The sequence below is a fragment of the Paramormyrops kingsleyae genome, chromosome 11 (genome assembly GCF_048594095.1).
Source record: "Paramormyrops kingsleyae isolate MSU_618 chromosome 11, PKINGS_0.4, whole genome shotgun sequence".
In the NCBI taxonomy this organism is placed as follows: Eukaryota; Metazoa; Chordata; class Actinopteri; order Osteoglossiformes; family Mormyridae; genus Paramormyrops; species Paramormyrops kingsleyae.
Window position 1 is genome coordinate 18,257,361 of NC_132807.1, and position 17,154 is coordinate 18,274,514.

The 17,154-nt window shown below is 44.6% G+C and overlaps 2 protein-coding genes across 8 annotated transcripts; one reads left to right on the forward strand and one right to left on the reverse strand.

Annotated features, from left to right (window-relative positions):
* Positions 1–913: 913 nt before the first annotated feature.
* On the reverse strand, positions 914–7,971 carry dnaaf1 (dynein axonemal assembly factor 1). 4 transcript variants are annotated; one of them, XM_072718191.1, is made up of 14 exons: positions 7,892–7,971; positions 7,081–7,207; positions 6,755–6,881; positions 6,474–6,565; positions 5,381–5,602; positions 4,800–4,843; positions 4,669–4,711; positions 4,338–4,504; positions 3,711–3,832; positions 3,089–3,255; positions 2,742–2,924; positions 2,383–2,657; positions 1,765–1,815; positions 914–1,634 (listed from the first exon to the last, which is right to left on the reverse strand). In XM_072718191.1, the coding sequence occupies exons 2-14, from the start codon at positions 7,184–7,186 to the stop codon at positions 1,338–1,340; spliced, it is 1,896 nt and encodes a 631-aa protein (XP_072574292.1). In that variant the 5' UTR covers positions 7,187–7,207; positions 7,892–7,971; the 3' UTR covers positions 914–1,337. The 4 variants fall into 4 exon arrangements, with proteins under 4 accessions (XP_072574292.1, XP_072574291.1, XP_072574293.1 ...); XM_072718190.1 differs by lacking the exon at positions 7,892–7,971 and adding an exon at positions 7,378–7,454; XM_072718192.1 differs by lacking the exon at positions 7,892–7,971 and adding an exon at positions 7,378–7,414 and having other exon boundaries at positions 7,081–7,187.
* An 846-nt stretch (positions 7,972–8,817) lies between these two features.
* On the forward strand, positions 8,818–17,088 carry LOC111846483 (putative sodium-coupled neutral amino acid transporter 8). Of its 4 annotated transcripts, none has more exons than XM_023816693.2 (12): positions 8,862–8,897; positions 9,316–9,390; positions 9,949–10,203; positions 11,649–11,847; positions 13,570–13,720; positions 13,808–13,909; positions 14,543–14,600; positions 14,709–14,823; positions 15,474–15,621; positions 15,806–16,005; positions 16,100–16,151; positions 16,526–17,088. In XM_023816693.2, the coding sequence occupies exons 3-12, from the start codon at positions 10,015–10,017 to the stop codon at positions 16,626–16,628; spliced, it is 1,317 nt and encodes a 438-aa protein (XP_023672461.1). In that variant the 5' UTR covers positions 8,862–8,897; positions 9,316–9,390; positions 9,949–10,014; the 3' UTR covers positions 16,629–17,088. The 4 variants fall into 4 exon arrangements, with proteins under 4 accessions (XP_023672478.1, XP_023672461.1, XP_023672454.1 ...); XM_023816686.2 differs by lacking the exon at positions 8,862–8,897 and adding an exon at positions 9,151–9,198; XM_023816710.2 differs by lacking the exon at positions 9,316–9,390 and having other exon boundaries at positions 8,818–8,897.
* Positions 17,089–17,154: the final 66 nt, after the last annotated feature.

Below are 17,154 nucleotides of genomic sequence, written 5' to 3' on the forward strand. Positions count from 1 at the left end.
GGCGTTTGTGCGTCGCATGCATAACAAATTCCCTTGGTTGCGCCTGTTTTCGTTTTTTTCGTCTTATAAAACTGTAATGTTCCTATAATTATACATTTCAGACAGTTCCCAATTAATTCAGTTCAGTCTAATAATTACATTTTAAATGAATATAAGGGCATCTGTCAGCAGAGGATCGGACTGCATTGGACCCATACAATAGTCTCAGGGAAGCATATCTCAGATAGCACACATATGTTGAAATGACATTGATTCCATATCTGACAAATAGGTGAAAACAACGTTGATCTTCAATGTTTCACTTTATATCGACATTGAATCAATTAAGGTTTTGCCACCATCAATTTTTCAATATTGAAAATCTGACCAAAAATCAATTCAGTTTCAACGTTGATAATTTAACACTGACCATAATTCAACTCATTTACCTATAATTCAACGTTGAAACAATAACATGGTGCTATCTGGGTATGGCCAACACACAAGGCGCCATCCAGCGGAAATTTAGGAAAATTCTGTTTTTGTTCTCCAAAAAATACTACACCAAAACAAAGTACTGTACTTAATATTTGGCAAGACATACTCGCCTCGCTTATTTAAAATTTTAATTTTAAAATAAACAATTAAAAATAAATTTAAATGTCATTAAATTTGTTTCATATGCATATCTTTATTTAACCGAATCCGAAATTATTTTAATCCCGGAGATTCATTGGTATCCTACCTGTTGTATTAGGAAAAGGTCCTTAAGGGAGTGGATTAGCTTTTTATGGAAATGTTGCTGTGGCTTTTAAAACATTTAGAACAAGTAAAATACAAATTCTACTCTAACCGATCTCGATGAAACATGCAAATAAATTCGTGAATACTGAGTTCCGTACTTTTGATCCGTAACACAAGCAAAAGACGCAGATGGGATTATGCATCGCTTTCTTTTGAGTTACCAGATGAGACATTTCCTTAATTATACACGAAAATACTGCGTCTTTATGCGATTTTGAATTCTGGAACCACACGCAGCATGTACAACAATGCAGCGATACTCTCAATGGTAGCGGCTTTGTGCGGCGTAAAAACCGCACAGACAGAAGCTTTCACATGTATATGTCGTTAAATAACAATTACAAAGAAACCAAGGGAGAAAAGCTCACATGAACACTGAATAAATGTAGTCGTCTATGAGTAAGTGGTAAACTGAGTATTTTATATTTAATTTCATTAAGAAAATGCGTGCAAGTCAAGGTATGTTACTGAAACTTAAGACAGGAACCATGAGTTTGCTGAAACTCAGAGACAGTATATGATCAATATCTGGCCGTTACTAAAACCTTCCCTCCTCAGTCCAGCTCCTCGATCAGGAGCCTGGGCTGGGGGGGATGCTGGCTGGCTCGGGGTACTTCCAGTTGGCCTAGCAGGCCAGGGGGGGATTCTCTAAGCTGAGGAGCATTTCCTGCCAGGAAATGTTCTGGAAACGTGTGACTGCTGGGTGGCCCACTATCTACCCTGAGAATCAGCTCGGAAGGCTTGGGATCGGGCCTCTGCACCCATGAGGGTGTGCGGTCGACCTCTCGGATCGACTGTGGGTGTGTTTCTCCTTCCTCGGAGATCACTTCGATTATCGGTCGGAACACATACTGGGGAAAAAAAAGGGACAGATATAATTAAAAGAGAACTGGGTCACTTTCCCTTTATTTTCCCTTTATACTGCAAGCCAGAGCATCTTTGTGGTACATCTCTAATAACACCTGCTTTCGACGAAGATACCTGCTCTGCAGAAACGTCTGTATCCTCCACCTCCTCCAAGTCAGGAAGGTCCTGCAGCAGAGGAATAGCAGCCTTTTGTGATGCCTGTTATTAGCTCCATTCACTTTGGAGCCTTAAATGGTAAACAGAAAACATCACCTTTGCAACCTTAATTTATAAGGTAAAATAATAGGGAACAAGGCAAGAGTATTCCCTTTTGGAAGTTACCGTACATAAGGGGTGAATCCCAATATGCGTAATTGACCGTACTGGTGTTCTTGTGTATCAGTTTTACATCATCTTCCATTGCCGAAGACCAGTTCCAATACTAATAACAGAAGTACGGAGGACGGTAAAAATCCCCACGTTGGTATTGCCCCCCCTCCCCCCCAAATATCAAGGACGTCAGTTGCATCCTCGCTGAACGAGACCAATCCCATGATTCATTGCTCCCCAAGTTATTTCTTGGAAGGCAAGTTAGCAAGACCGGTCCTGCAAGGACCACAAATATGATCTTTGTGTTCTTGGTATTGAGATTCACCCAAGGACTTTATTTCGGTATCTCTAGTTTTAATGTGGCTTCATTGCCCGATTGCTTTTTGTTGTGCTCAGACAATAACTTTTTAGCTGCCTGCTTACAGCAATGAAGATCTTGGAATCGTCGTCCAAATGAATCGTTTGCAATTGGTCCGATCTCTCCAGCTCTGTGACGAAAACACCTTGAGTGCCCATCGGCTGTGTCTCCACAGCCGCACGCTGATTCATTGGCTCTGTGATCAGCCGTTTCCCCTGAGTGGCAGTTGGCACCACATCCAGCTCTGTGATCAGCAAGCTGTCCTGGGCTGCCGTCGGCTGTGTCCCCTGCTCTGCGGCAATTGAGGATCCCTGGGTGGCCATCAGCTTGACAGGCATATCTGAAGTAAAGGATAAAGGAATGAGAGTGACACCCCTATGCCAGTATCGAAGTGTGTCCATTCAGACCCCAAAGCTGTGTTTACCAGCAGCTGGAAGGCTAGGTCCTGCTTCCTGGCTTTGATGGGGCAAAGTGGAAGCCCTCAACTCTGGCTGACCTCCCACAGCGTCACTCTCCTGAATCTCCTGCTGAGCCTGCAGGCAATCCTCAACGAAGGCCTTAATCTTCTCCTGCCCAGTCGGCTTCTCAGCCATTGCAGCTGCCTTGACTGTTAGAGCATAGCAGGTAAGTGCCACTAGGGGGCGCCCTTGAATACAGTTCAGAGTATGTTATCTGCCCTTTCAGTAGGAGGACCAGCATGTGTTTTTATCTCTGAGCACGCCATAGTTTCTGCTCTATAAAATGGGCACATGCCCGGCCTGCACGCCTCACCGTGCTCCTGCTGCCCCTCGAGTCTCCGCTTGTCCCTGGCCCTGTCCCGGATGGCGATCATTGCGTTTACACTGTCCTGGATCTTCTTCCTCTCCCGGGTTTCCCACATCTCCCGCTGGGCCCGTTCCGCCTCCAGGCCCCCGCTGGCCCAGGCCTCGGCACACGCCCTGCAGCACACAGCGGCCCAGTGGCACTAGTGAGAGCGATCCGGTGGGTTTGCGACACTTTACTGGTATTACAGGATAAACAGCGCGCATCAGGTGCGTTACAATGGAATGTGTTCGTTTTCACATATCCCATCTTGCTCTCCTTTATTAGGACAAACTGTACACACATACATACATTCAGGGGAGAGAGTGAAGTTTGGGGTCCGAGCACAGAGTCAGCCGTTTGTCCAGCACCCTTGGAGAATTTCAGGGTTTGGGTTACTCTGGGACCCAATAGAGATGTGGCTGCCATGGTGAGTATGGGATTCGAACCAGCAACCTTCTGATCACAGGCACAAAGCTGAATACCCTATGGGCTTGAGGGTGACACCTTCCCTGTAAATCTGGTATCAGGAGGCCCTAACCAGCTGCCTTCTGTGACAATCTGAGTGGCTCTGGTGGTTGTCTGGCCTTACCGGTCCTTGGGGAACACAGGCCTGTCGTCCAGGTAAGTCAGCTGCTTCAGACGCACAATCAGTGTCTTCCTGTAGTTGGGGAGGTTCCGAATGACTTCATTCCCCATCAGATTCAGGACTCTCTGAAAGCAGCAGAAATAACAATAAAACTGACTTGGTAACTCTGCTAACAGGCAGAGCTCCAGGACTGATGATGTAATAAGATCAATGATGTCATCTTCCCCTGAGTCACATGACAAGTCTGGTCATTTCCACTTCACCAGCCTATTTGTAATGAAACTATTTTAGAATACTTTTTTTTTTTCTTAATACCCCATCCTGATCTCCATTGACACACACGTACGTATGTGTATGTGTCTCACTGGACATCAAGATAGGATATGGCTGGGATTCGAGCCCAGACCTCCCGCATAGCGGGTGAGAATTCTACTACAGAACCACAAGGCAAACACAATCACAAACTTAGCCCAAAATAGCAACATTTATGGTTCAGTCTACCTTCATTTCCTCACATACGGTCATGAGCTGTGGCTAAAGAACAAGGCTGAAAGTACAAAGGCCCAGAGAGCATGTGACTGTTCTGCAGAGGACATGACGGGATGTGGCTTCATTTTAGTCGGAACGCACGAGGTTGGGCATGGCCTCGAGGACGCCAAGGATGGCAGGGTCTCTCAGCTTGTTGTGCGACAGGTCGAGGACAGAGATGGTGGGGCAGAGGGCCAGGTGGGCGATGTCCTGCATGTTCTCTATGACGTTGTGGCCCAGCTGCAGGGTACTCAGCTCAGGGAGACATGCTGGGCACAGGAGCAACACACAACATCCATCTGTATCGCATCCACCCAAAAGTCACCCAAATAGGGGCGCATTTGTGAGGCTAACAGATAACCTGCTGACACAGGAATATTCCTACAAGAACAGAAGAAAACAATTCCTTAATCTTTCCATCCATCTTCTGTACCTGCGTGTCCTTTGCAGGATTGTGTGGGTCTGGATCTCAGAAGCTACGGGTGCAAGGCAGGGATTAATCCAGGAGGGGGTGCCAACACATTGCAGGGCACACACACACAAAATTTGCTAAGACAAATTCACCTTTTTTTGAACTGGGAGGGAAACTGGAGAATGTAGAGGAAACCCTACAATGACATGGGAAGGCACATGCAAACTCCGCAGAGACAGGGCAAAGACTCAAACCCAAGTCCCTAGAAGAGCAAGGCAAGACTCCCAACCACTGCATCACCACACTACCCATCCTTTATTTTACTGTTACATAAACATCCTCCTCTTTGTTATTCTTAAAAATAGAAACCAAATTATACTGAGCTCTAAAGACTAATAAAAAACATCCACTGCATATAATTTTTTCTTATGCTAATGCTATCCTTATGCTAATGATTTTGTGGTGTAATCTTTAGCTACTGTTATTGACTATATTATGTGGTTAAATTACCATATTGTGTTCAATACAATGCTGTAATACTATATTTAGTTTCTAGAACAAGTGGCAAGCCACAGTATACAGGGCTGGTGTCTGCCTTCGCTTGGATAAACTCAACTGCTAAAAAAATGCATGTAAATGAATCCTAATTTCTCCAAAGCAAAACCAGTTTACAGAAATGTTCATAATTTGCCACAAACAGACGAAGCAGGTAGCACTCGCATAAAGCCCTTACAGATGTTCTCAACAAGCTTGATATAGTTGTTGCAGACGTTGAGCGTGCACAGCTGACTCAGCTGCTCCAGGTTCTCCAGCCTGTGGATCAGGTTCTGTTGGAGGAATAAGCATCGCAGTTGGACCTGGGCTTCCAGGTTCTGGATCCGCTGCAGGCCGTTACACTCCAGCCAAAGACACTTCAGCCCTGTGTACTCCTCCAAGTTTTCGATGGTGGAGAATCCTGGAGGATGGAGATGGCATGGGACACGACAGGGCAGTAAACATCGGAGGGGTTAGGGACAAAGATGTGGCTGCTCTGCTGAGCATGGGAATCGAACCAGTGACCTTCTGATCACAAGCACAGAGGCTGGGCCCTCAGAATGGGTTCAACTTTGGGTGATGAATAAATGGACTCTTAATAAATGCATGTGGAACAGTATACTAGTTGTAAGTCTTTAAATTTTCAACTTCAGGGCTTGAGGGTGACACCTTCCTGCCCCCTGTTCAGCTAGTCAGTGTGGAGTTACTGGTTCCTGTCCTGATAACTAACATTAGTTGAAGAATTTAAAAGACATGAAAAATTACAATCCCTTAGCCCTGGTTCTTTAGACATAGGAAATACTTTCCACTAATGCTTGATTCATAATTAACTTCTCCCTAGATTTTTCCCTCCTGATTTTCTCAGATGTCAAATTCTGTATCTGTTGTCTGCCACAGCTCCTCGTCTGGTTGTAAGCAGACGACGAGTGTGCTGTGGATTCTCAGCCTTGTGACAGCTCAGCCCTTCCCGCGAGGTGAATCGCCGGTTACCTTAGAACTGGAACTGTTGATTGGGGAAGACGTGCTACTGTCACTATACTGTACCTTCACTGCTTGTAGCCACCAGGTGCCGGCTAACTAGACCTTTCCTTTCTGACCAGAGAGTATTTGCATGATCTGTGTAGTGGAGTTAAATCCGTGCTTGAAAGCAGGACCATACCACTACGAGTTGCTATGGTGGCCTCCATTTACAGGTCATTCTTAATGCAGTGCATTGCATTGAAGTTCTAGAACTCTTTTAACTGACAAATGAATGGCAGCTTCTCTGTGGTGAGGTAGGACATCGGCAGTACCTTTGTAGTGCAGGTAGAGTGTGTCATTCAGGTATGGGGTCATGTAAAGTTTATGCTGTTTGCAGTGGGCTTTTAGGAATTCCTTTGTCATTCTGTACAGCAAGACAACATCGAAAAGGAACATTAAAATGACTCAGAAAATATGCGTTTTAGAATGTACATGCAATTACCATATTGCGTTTAGTGTATGAGCTTTAAAAGGAAAAGAGTACATATTTAGAGTGTGGGTATAAAAAGCCACGCTGCAGAGCTCTGATCTGTGCTCGTGACTCGGCCAGTACCTGGGACCTGGGTCCTTGTCATTCTTGTCCTGCTTGGGTCCTGATTTGCACTTTTGCCCGTCAGCCTCCAAGCATTTCTGTCTGACCCGGTCCGAAAGGTCAGTTTCCCCACCTGCAGCGTGGCCGTCTTGGGTGGGGGAGGAGTATGACAAGACACCCATAAAATAACACAAAACAGCAACAGTGGCGGTAATAGCACCGACTTGATTAAAATGCAGCCCACAGTCTCATGTCAGGGCAGCAAACACACACACACACACACATAAATATATAATATTCATTTAATTAATTCCATTTTACAGTTTAGAATTATATATACGTTTTACCGTGTTTAGTAGAGTTTTTGACCTCCGTACAAAAATCATGGCTCCCCTTCGAGTTTCCCCCTGCCGTTTCTTCTAATTTTGCCAAAGGGCACAGCTTCGTCTGCATCCTGGAAGCTGTCTAGTTAATCTTTAAAACACGTTGAACAGTTTCCTTAATAACTACTTAATCGTGTTGCTTATACGCTAGTTAACTATTCGGATGACGAGCTTTCAATTACAACGTTACTGATTTTTAGGTTCAACTTCAACTTTTATGTTTGATATTTACAATTTATTTTGCCCGGCTAACTGCATTACCTAGGTACAGCGTGGTTTCCCTTCCACAACGCTTGTACGTTACTATAGGAACAGCGTAAACACAAGCTGCTCTGCTCTGATTGGATGAGTATATATGCTAATAGTAAATGCGATGAGCTTTTTCATTGGTTTTAATCGTGAAACGTCAGAAAAATTACTGCATCTGCGCGTAATCTCAATAAATAAAATATCATAGTGATCACAGTATATATAAATTTAAGGGCTGTAATAAGTTAATTAACAAGTGAATTATAAGATCCAAAGCCGCAACAGTAATTAGAACAGAAAGTCAGAATGTCTTTGTCATCGTGCATTTCCAGTAAACCTGGAACAGCTGCTACTAAAAGAAATACAAAGACTATGCAATTTCAAAAATAAAATTAAAATATGCTGTGTAAAAATGTAGACTATATTGTATATAATATGCTATATAGAGTAAATAAAAAGAGTTTACGTGCAAGGTACATTGACTCACGACAGGTGACAAGTCACAATACAAATGACATATAATTACCTCAGCTATTAGAGTAAATTGCACAGTGCTGTATCGAGATCGTCTCCTGCTTAGCAGGCTTCTACTTGCAAGACTTTTACATACACTTTATGTCCGTTGCAAGAAATTTAAACGAACAAAGTACCGCCGAGTTCTCCAATAAAAGATCAGCTGTCGCCCTCTACAGGGTGTAAGAGAATTGAACAAAAAAATCCAACTGGATAGAAAGAATTTTTAAAGGGCGTTACAAACTTATATTACATCAGTAAATGTCAAAATGTATTTTCACCCGTAAATAATAGTCATAATAGTGTTGTTTTACATTCGTAACTGGAAAATATAATAATGTAGGATAATTATTAGGCAAATACCCAATCAGCTGAGTGCGTCTACCCCCTTGCGTTTGAACGGGGGATAAGGCAACTATGATCTAATAATGATCCCCAAAAAGGTACCGATATCTTGCCTGATAAGCTTAGAGCCCTACCATGGAGGCAGGTCTGGGCACCCCTGTAATGAAATTAAATTAAATGATGCTTCATTTTTCATTTGCCCGAGTATAGAATCCCTGGAATTCTTTAATTGTATTAAGGACCTTCCTTGAGCGCCCAGCGGAGATACACCTATTCTGCTAAGCAAGAGATTGGAACTGTTGGCCTTCCAGTCACAAGCAGCGCGAACCATTTCCCTGCCAGGCAGGGCCATAGCCAGAATTTTTTTAAATGATGAGGTCAAAAGTATTAGCCCTTCCCGTTGGGGGGGAGGCTCCCCCAAGATTTTCAAGACTACGATGTAAATTAATACATTTTGTGTTTATGATTCGATACGACTCAAATAGAATGACATCTGATCTCTCGGTCAGCTTTGCGGTCAGGGCATCATTCAATAAAATAACCCAATAGAAAATGCACGTAAAATACCGAGGACATGACCTCGGCGTCCTCAGCGGTAGATTGGGGGGCGCTGGCAGGAATGTTTTGTGTCAGTGAGTATTAAGCGTGTCTGCTTCACAGTGCTCCTTGAAAGTGTAAGTCCAGCTTTGTACCTTTTCACACGTAGGCGTTGGCGTTGTGGCTTGTTCACACTTCTGGGTGCTTTTACTCACATCTTAATCCACACAAGCTATTAGTACATCTGATTCGAGGGGCCCAGCCAGGCTATTTAATCTGATTAAGTACAACGCGTTGTGAGATGTGCTTGATTATTGATTTAGAATGAGAATGCAGAAAGTAGGTCGAAACCCACGGGAAATTCAGTTTTAATGTGATTTATTGTGGGTTTTTTTTTTTTAATATTAATGTGAGCTTCTGTTTCGGGTAGCCTACATGGTAAGTTCGGGGGGAGGGCGTCGAATGAAGTTTTTCTGTTTAGTTAGTTGTTTCAGTCCTTCGTTCTGCTCAGTCAGCTGCAAATTCCAATAATAACGCGTTTCTTTTTTTAACCAGGCGACGATGTTCAGTCCCACGGGACCTCCAAAAAATGTGCCATGAACACACGTTTCCCCGAAGCCAGGCACCGAGGTGACACTATTTACCCACGCGTAACTTTCATTTTACGCACCGTTTGACATGGTGTTGGGTGGCACTCCAAATTCCGCGTGTCTAGTTCGGTTTATTAGGTGTAAAAGAACCAGCATTTAAAGCGTACCTTCACTTAAACCTCATCAAACTTGCATATACTTTTTACCATGATAAGGCCGAATTTGTTTGGCAAATTTATAGGCTATTCTTGTTTCTTTTGGCATGTATGTATCAATTAAATTACAGAGTAGTCTTATCTGGTATGACAGTAAGTGGAATTGTATTGTCAGTTACTAGAATGTTTAACTTTGTAGAAAAAAAGTAGTCCCAATTTTAATTGAAGAATAAAGAAATAGGTATAAATACGCAATAATACTCTAAGTATCAAGAGCAAATATAGGTCATTACATGTAGACTTGTCAAACTTATTTCACTGTTTTTATTTTTTTTTCTTTCTTCAAAACCGCTAACGATGGATGAACATAAAACAGATTTTTTTTTTTTGCGGTGTGGAAACACCTCCATATACTCCCATCACCGTGTCTCCGCCTTTCGCAGTATATTTAGGACGCACTATCCCAGCGAGAACCGGCCGGTCTGTCGGGAGTAGGCACGCGTCTAAGCATGGAGGAACTGGCCAGGGAGAGCATCAGCTTGCTGGGCAAACCGGCGCTGGACACCGATGGCCCACGACTGGGCTCGTTCGGTGCCGTGTTTATAATGCTGAAATCGGCGCTGGGTGCAGGACTTCTCAACTTCCCATGGGCTTTTCACAAAGCGGGAGGAGTCAATACCGCCATCGGGGTGGAACTGGTGAGTATGGATAATATTATTTACAGAAGAAGCGCACAAAAATGAAATAGTATGGTATTTAGATTTAGTTCTTATAAAATTCTGACTTTCTGCGGGACTCATCCGTGATCTGTCATCGTTTTATACCGAAATATATGGAATTATTTAGCTTTCTTTTGTTGTAGAATATTATCCATGGGAATTGATTTGTTATTGTGTCATGCTGGCTGGTACCTAGTGCAACAAATATCTGCAGGCGAAAACTGGGACACCCCCGCTCAACTGTACCTTGCCCTGCCCTGACATGCCTACCCAAAGCTCATAAATCCCTGCGTTCCTCTGACCATGGGTGATGCAGTTGCTCAGTGGTCCCCCTTGCATGGGGAATCACCTCCATCATAGGGCACAAGGCACCCTGGAATGCCGGTCCTTATGCCATCCCATCCAAGGTGTCCCCCTGCCCCATGTTTCCTGAGACAGGCTTTATGACCCCATACTAGTTTAATGTTTGATAGGTATATGTACATTTAAAATTTCATTTTTCAAACAAAAGTCTGTGATTAACCACAATCCCTCACACCTGTGAATTTACACGTAATATCCAATGTCAGTTTCTAATAGGCAGTGTCTTTGTTGGGGGGGTGTATAGGCCAGGCATAGACCTATACTTTCGGATAGAAGTGTTTGCCTTGATGCTGAAGTTCCCACATATGGTGTGAATGCATGTCCCTTCTTCACACCCTGGCTATAATGAAGGGGGTGGAGTTGGGTTAGGGGCACTTTATGGGGGGGGGGGGGGAGGGGGGGCAATGTTGATAACTGTTGTCCCTCCCCCTTGCTGAGCCCCTCCATTGGGTACAACAGAAGGTATTTCACTGCTGTAGCAGCTGACTTGAAGCCAGCAGGTCGATGTAATGTTTATGGCAGTGTTTCTCAAACCAGTCCTTGGGGGGGCCGCCAGACAATCTACATCTTTTCTCCCTCCCAACTCCAAGGGAATTGGGGGACAGCAAAAAATTGGACTCTCTGGGGGTCTCTAAGGACTGGTTTGTGAAACACTGGTTTATGGAGTCAAACATTCCAAGAGTGTGAACAGCTGTAGGGGGTACTGTGTGCCACAGTCGGACGTCAGAAGGTCGTCGATTTAAATCCTGGCGTCGGCAGAATCCTAAAGCCTTAATTGCTCCAGGGACTAGCTGACCTTTCTTCAAAATGTATGTCACTATGGATGAAAGCATCTGATAAATAAACAAATGTGCTTGTAGTAATTTACCAAAACTTGCAATTTTTTTTTTTTTTTGGTAACATCCCAGCCAAAGATGGGTATTCATTGATGTATTTATAAGGTACTTTTCATGTGTGGGATGTGCTATGGAAACCTGTGAAAGTGTACTGCAGTGCAGCTATGGAACAGGCTGGTTCAAAGCTGAGAGACCTTGAGCAGCCCACCTGCCCTCTGCCTCCAGGGGTCACTGGTGTTCCTCATCAGTGGCCTGGTGATCCTCGGCTACTCCTCATCCATCAGTAGGCAGAACACCTACCACGACGTGGTGCGCGAGCTGTGTGGGCCGGCCATCGGACACCTCTGCGAAGTCTGCTTCGTCTTGAACCTCTTCATGATCTCGGTGGCCTTCCTGGTCGTGGTGCAGGACCAGCTGGAGAAGTGTGAGTCATCCATCCATCCATCCATCCATCCAGATATCATCTAACCCAGTGGTCCCCAAACTTTCTCTGCAGGGCCCCCCTTTTCTAGAAAGGAACATTATTGAAGCCCCCCCATTCAAACTACACAGGTTCAGATTCAAACTTTATTTGAAATACAACTCCCTTTTCTAATTGAGCTAAACAAATGCAATTACAAAATACAAATGGTGCAGTTTCACCACTGTGGGAGAAAAAAGAGCGATCAATCAAAAATAAAAGTCCAGCATAAGTTTGAAATTATGCAAATGCAGATTTAACATTCCTGTTAATATTCATTAGATTACACAAATTAAAGTTTGTCTTACGATTACCGCATTTTGTTTTTAATGATAACCACAGGTTTCAGTTTATACTATAGTACAAAACAACACTAAATCATACCCATTAATTGATAGTCTCCCTGCACTTCATGTAGAAAATTTTAAACCTCGTTTTTCATGATATGGTTAGATTTTTTGACAGGTGTTCTGTCGAGTTGAGCTACTTTGTCGAGTTAGGCTACCGTAGTGCTAATCGATAGCCCTAATCCTAACTCTTATCCTAACCCTAACCCTAACCCCTAAAACCTAACCCTAATTCCAAGACGGTGAAGCTGCACATGCGCTGAAAGGCTCGATAGCACGTTTCGATAGGTAGCTTAATTTGTCAGAACACCGGTGCTGAAAAACGTCGTCACGCGTCACCATGTCACATGGTACAAAAACCTTGCAAGAGCAAGACGACTTAAGACAGATCGTACAGCACCTCTCAGCCGGCTGAACAAACTGGAACTGCCTCCGTGGCGACACAACTTTGCCCTTATTGGCTGAAGAATGTGACGTTTGTATGACATTTGTATCCCAGGAAGTTCCGATGCGTTATCTGCTATTTCTCCCGAATATCACGTAAAGCAGTGAGAACTGGTTTTCAGTTAATTTACCCGGTAAAATAAAGTTTAACTAAATTACAGAAATTCTCTAATAGTACACGTAAGTTAGTGGTTTATTTATTGTTAGTTACTGTAATGTTGCGCTGCTTTATTTGTTTAATCGTCCAGTCTGTGAAGAGATTATTTTAAGGTGGCACATGCCCCTGAGGCTATCCTATTGGTGCGCTCCCCCCGCAATACCTCTGTGCCCCCCAGTTTGGGAACCACTGATCTAACCACTTATAAGACACATGACTGGTGTACACCCGAACTGGATGCCAGTCTATCTCTTGACACTCACTCTCACAGAACGCTGCATCTGTAATCATAAGGTCACAGGTTAAAATCCCAGGCTTGGCAGAATGATTTCACTATCAGCTCCTTGCAAGGGCGTAACTTTGGCTGGAACATTGGGGGAGTCGAGGTCTCCACCCATTACAGGGGAAACATGATTATTTGGGGGGTTATATTGGCTGGATCTGATTATTTGGGGGGGGTCATGACCCCCCTAACCCCCCTGGAAATTACGCCCATGGCTCCTTGAGCAAGGCTCATAACCCCCAGTTGGTCCTGGAACTGGCTGACCGCGCTTCTCAAAAAACATTTGGCCGAATTTAAGCCCGGACATGAGTAAAATACCTGTAGATAAACACAGGTTCATAAAATCAGGATCTCTGAGGTGCCTGCGCTTCTTCTGCAGCTCAGGTTTATCCGAGCTGCTCGTGTCTTGGTTCGGTTGAGTGACCTGTGACTGGTGTGACCCCTGTGCCCCACAGTGTGTGACTCCCTGTACGTGACGGTGACGGGCTCCCCCGAGATGCCCTATCACTGGTACACCGACCCGCGGCTCACGCTGCTCCTGCTCTGCCTCGTCGTCATCCTTCCCCTCTCCATACCGAAGGAGATCAGCATCCAGAAGTACACCAGGTGAGCGTGCGCCCCTCGCAGCCACACGCGCCCACACACAGCCGCACCACTGCTGTCACCGTCTCTGCTGTCCCCTTCTGTCACCAGCGTTTTGGGGACCCTGGCCGCCACGTACCTGTCGGTGGCGACCGTCGTAAAATACTACATGAAAGAGGACCATGTTTCCATCACTCCCGCGTACAGCAGTGGGTAAGCGGGTTTTTAAAAATTTGGTATAGGGTCTGTCATTGGGTACGTTTCCCAAAAGCATAGCTGCTAACAACGTTAGCGACTTGTATAGCTGGAACCATGCAGTTGAACGGTTAGAGCTATGTAAGCTGCTAACGGGAAGTTTTGGGAAACATACTCACTGTTATTAAACATAGTATTTTTCTCAGGTTATTGCTGGTGGCCAATGGTGTTTTCACAGTCACTTTCAGTGAAAAGACATATCAAGTTAGACTTTTAAATGATATATTTTCCACATTAAAGCTTTGGGTTTGATCCTGTAATCTTGTGGGCACCTTCAGTTCCTGGGCTGCCATTTTTTTTTACTGGATTACTTGGACTTTATAGTGGACACTTTGTAGTGAACTGTTATTGCAGAATGTTGGTTTGAGGACTGTTTAAGGTTCATGTTTGAACCTGTTGCCTAAAATAGCACCAACGTCGTGTCCATAACTGGCATAGTCAGCTGTGAGGTAGGGGAGATCCATTTCTAATCATTTTCATTATTAACCGTATAACTTGCATTTTAGTTAGTTCCTTGGAATAGACGTTTCTTATACCAGCTGCCCTGGAGAAACAAACCATTCATTGGCACGTTCTTATTTCCTTTTTCAGCATAAGTTCATGGGCTTCAATGTTCAGCGTTGTCCCGACGATCTGCTTTGGTTTTCAGGTGAGTGGCCCCAGCGAAGCCTCACCCCCCCTCCCCGGGGTGTGTGAGCCCCACACTGTACTCTGTGTTGCCAGTTATTCATAGCTCACTCTCTTGGTGGGTTTGCAGTGTCACGAGGCCAGTATTGCCATCTACAGCAGCATGGAAAACAAGAAGCTCTCCCACTGGGTGGTCATCTCCGTGGTGTCCATGTTCATCTGCCTGCTCATCTACTCCTTTACAGGTGGATGTATCTGCAGGTCCCCTTCCCTGGACGTCCTACACACTGGGTTCTCTTCTGTTCTTACTGGCCAAAATTGCGCTTTGTGAAACATTTGCTGTGTTTTATCTGTTCATAAAAGGGCTCTAAGCATGCCACAAAGCAAGAGCACTATCTAGTGGACTTAAAAAAAAAAAAAAATACAGCAAATGCTTCATGAGGCTTAATTTTGACCATTACTACTACTTGCTGCTCTCATGGTGACCCTTTCCGGTAATAGTGAGAAACGGTAAGCTCTGAACTCCTCAGTACTATCTGAATATGAATGTGACATTATGGTACAGCAGTATGGAAGCCAGTGAGTTTACAGTTGCTGTAGGTTGCTGCCTTAACGTTAAGGTGCAAATCAGTGATGGCCATAATGATGGCTCATGAACCATTTGCAGTAACTTCTGACCCCACTAGATGGTGCTCTTCGCTTGCTTTGAGGCAGAATCTAGCAGAGTCAGAAAATACTGCAAATGGTTCATGAGGTGTCATTTCTGCCCAAAGGGATTTAGTCCAACATGCAACAGCTCACAGAGCTGAGGTTGTCCAGCTCATCTCACCATAAAGGAACTGTCACCATCCGCAGGGCTGCCCACCATGTCCTCACACCTATCTCAACATTTCAGGGGTTTTTGGCTACCTGACATTTGGTGAGAAGGTTGCGGCTGACATCCTGATGTCCTACCCCGAAAATGACGTTGCCATGATTATCTCCAGGCTGCTGTTCGGCATCTCCATCATCACCATCTACCCCATTATTCTCCTCCTGGGCAGGTACAACTGCTGCTGATGTCATGAACAGTTGGAGATTCATTTAAAATTCAGCTATGCTTTACAATAGATCCTCTAGAATTATTAGATACCTTTAGAGTTAATTCTAATATTAGCGTACTTTACCTTTATTTAGAAGAATGTAATACCGACATTATTTAAGTGCGTGGTTTTGTTGACTCCACAGGTCTGTGATTCAGAATCTGTTGCTGCGTGTCCGGCGACGGTTCGCCGTGGTAACACGGTCGTTCGAGAACCACAGTCGCGTGGTCCTGACCGTGATCTGGATCGCGGTCACCCTCCTCATCGCCATGTTTGTTCCCGACATGAGTAAAGTCATCAGTATCATCGGTGGCATCAGCGCCTTCTTCATCTTCATCTTCCCAGGTGGGGCCGCTGCTCCATTGATGCCGTCACTAAGGAAACCGCCTCGGAGCGTCCCCGGTTTTAACTGGCTTTGCTGTGTGTCTGCCCCCTGCAGGACTCTGCCTGATGTTCATCATGCAGTCGGAGCCCGTGAAGCGCAGGACAAGGTGAGCGCTCGGCCTCCTGCATGTGGGTTTGTGCCTGAGGGTCTGATGTGGAGTTTGGCGGGTTCTAAGCGGCGTTACGTCCAAGTGTCTTCAGACTTTACTAAATTGGGCCACTGATGGCATGACGGTTTGTGTCATGGGACTAAACGAGCAACAGTAGAATTCTTTTAGGCAAAACTAGGCTTTGTAAGGTGGGGGGGGGGGGGATTTTAATGCTTAAATGCAGTAACTTCCAGCAAGGGAACTGTTATGCAACGTTATGCAGGTACAGTGTGACTTGTGTCTAATATCTCCCACATTGCTGTCATTACTTAGCTGTACTTTATCTCCCCCCCCCCCACCCCCGGTTACCATGGTGACACACCCTGGAGCAGAGTGTTCCTGACCTGCTGGGGAGTTACCACTGTCCTGTGTGGTGCCTTCATCTTTGGCCAAAGCACCACCATCGCAATCATGGAGATCGTTAACGAGCTCTAATTTCCATAAAATGCAGACGCGTCACTGGAGGACTCTCAGGATTCAGTCTTCATCAGCAACGGCTGCATCTGGGACTGCTTCTGGAAATGTACATCGCCGACCTTTGCGGGAAGTCGTGTGTAACACTTATGTCACCAGTAACGTCACGGAGCTCTCCCAGGCTTAACCTCTGTGCCGATTTTTAATAAGGGCCCTCAACCCTGGAATCCACCACCACCTAATTGTTACTGTAGGACCAATTCCGATTCTTTTTGCTAAGGATTTTGGGTCACTCCTACTCAGAAGATGGAATGGGCTTGAGATGGACCTATTTATAATGAGATGGACCTATTTTATAATATTGAATAAGCTTTTAATGTTGCGTTAACTCTTACTGTTAGTTTTACATCTGTAATTTAATATTTATTTATGAATGCAGAAAATTATTGAATAAATGGTGGGTAGGGTAAACAAAGAGAGAGGATGGACTGGAAATAATTATCCACCAGCAGGTTGGTTTTAATAGTCATCAGTATTTTTAACATTC

What these genes read in the sequence shown, in the direction of transcription:
- LOC111846483 (XM_023816710.2), top strand. Translation starts at nt 10,015, where the DNA reads ATGGAGGAACTGGCCAGGGAGAGCATCAGCTTGCTGGGCAAACCGGCG. An exon ending in CCGCCATCGGGGTGGAACTG is followed by an intron (nt 10,204 to 11,648) that starts GTGAGTATGGAT and finishes CTCTGCCTCCAG; the next exon opens with GGGTCACTGGTGTTCCTCAT. An exon ending in ATTATTCTCCTCCTGGGCAG is followed by an intron (nt 15,622 to 15,805) that starts GTACAACTGCTG and finishes TTGACTCCACAG; the next exon opens with GTCTGTGATTCAGAATCTGT.
- dnaaf1 (XM_072718191.1), bottom strand. Translation starts at nt 7,186, where the DNA reads ATGCAGACGAAGCTGTGCCCTTTGGCAAAATTAGAAGAAACGGCAGGG. An exon ending in CCCTCCCAGTTCAAAAAAAG is followed by an intron (nt 4,712 to 4,799) that starts GTGAATTTGTCT and finishes TTGCACCCGTAG; the next exon opens with CTTCTGAGATCCAGACCCAC. An exon ending in CCTGTGTTCCCCAAGGACCG is followed by an intron (nt 3,256 to 3,710) that starts GTAAGGCCAGAC and finishes TGTGTGCTGCAG; the next exon opens with GGCGTGTGCCGAGGCCTGGG.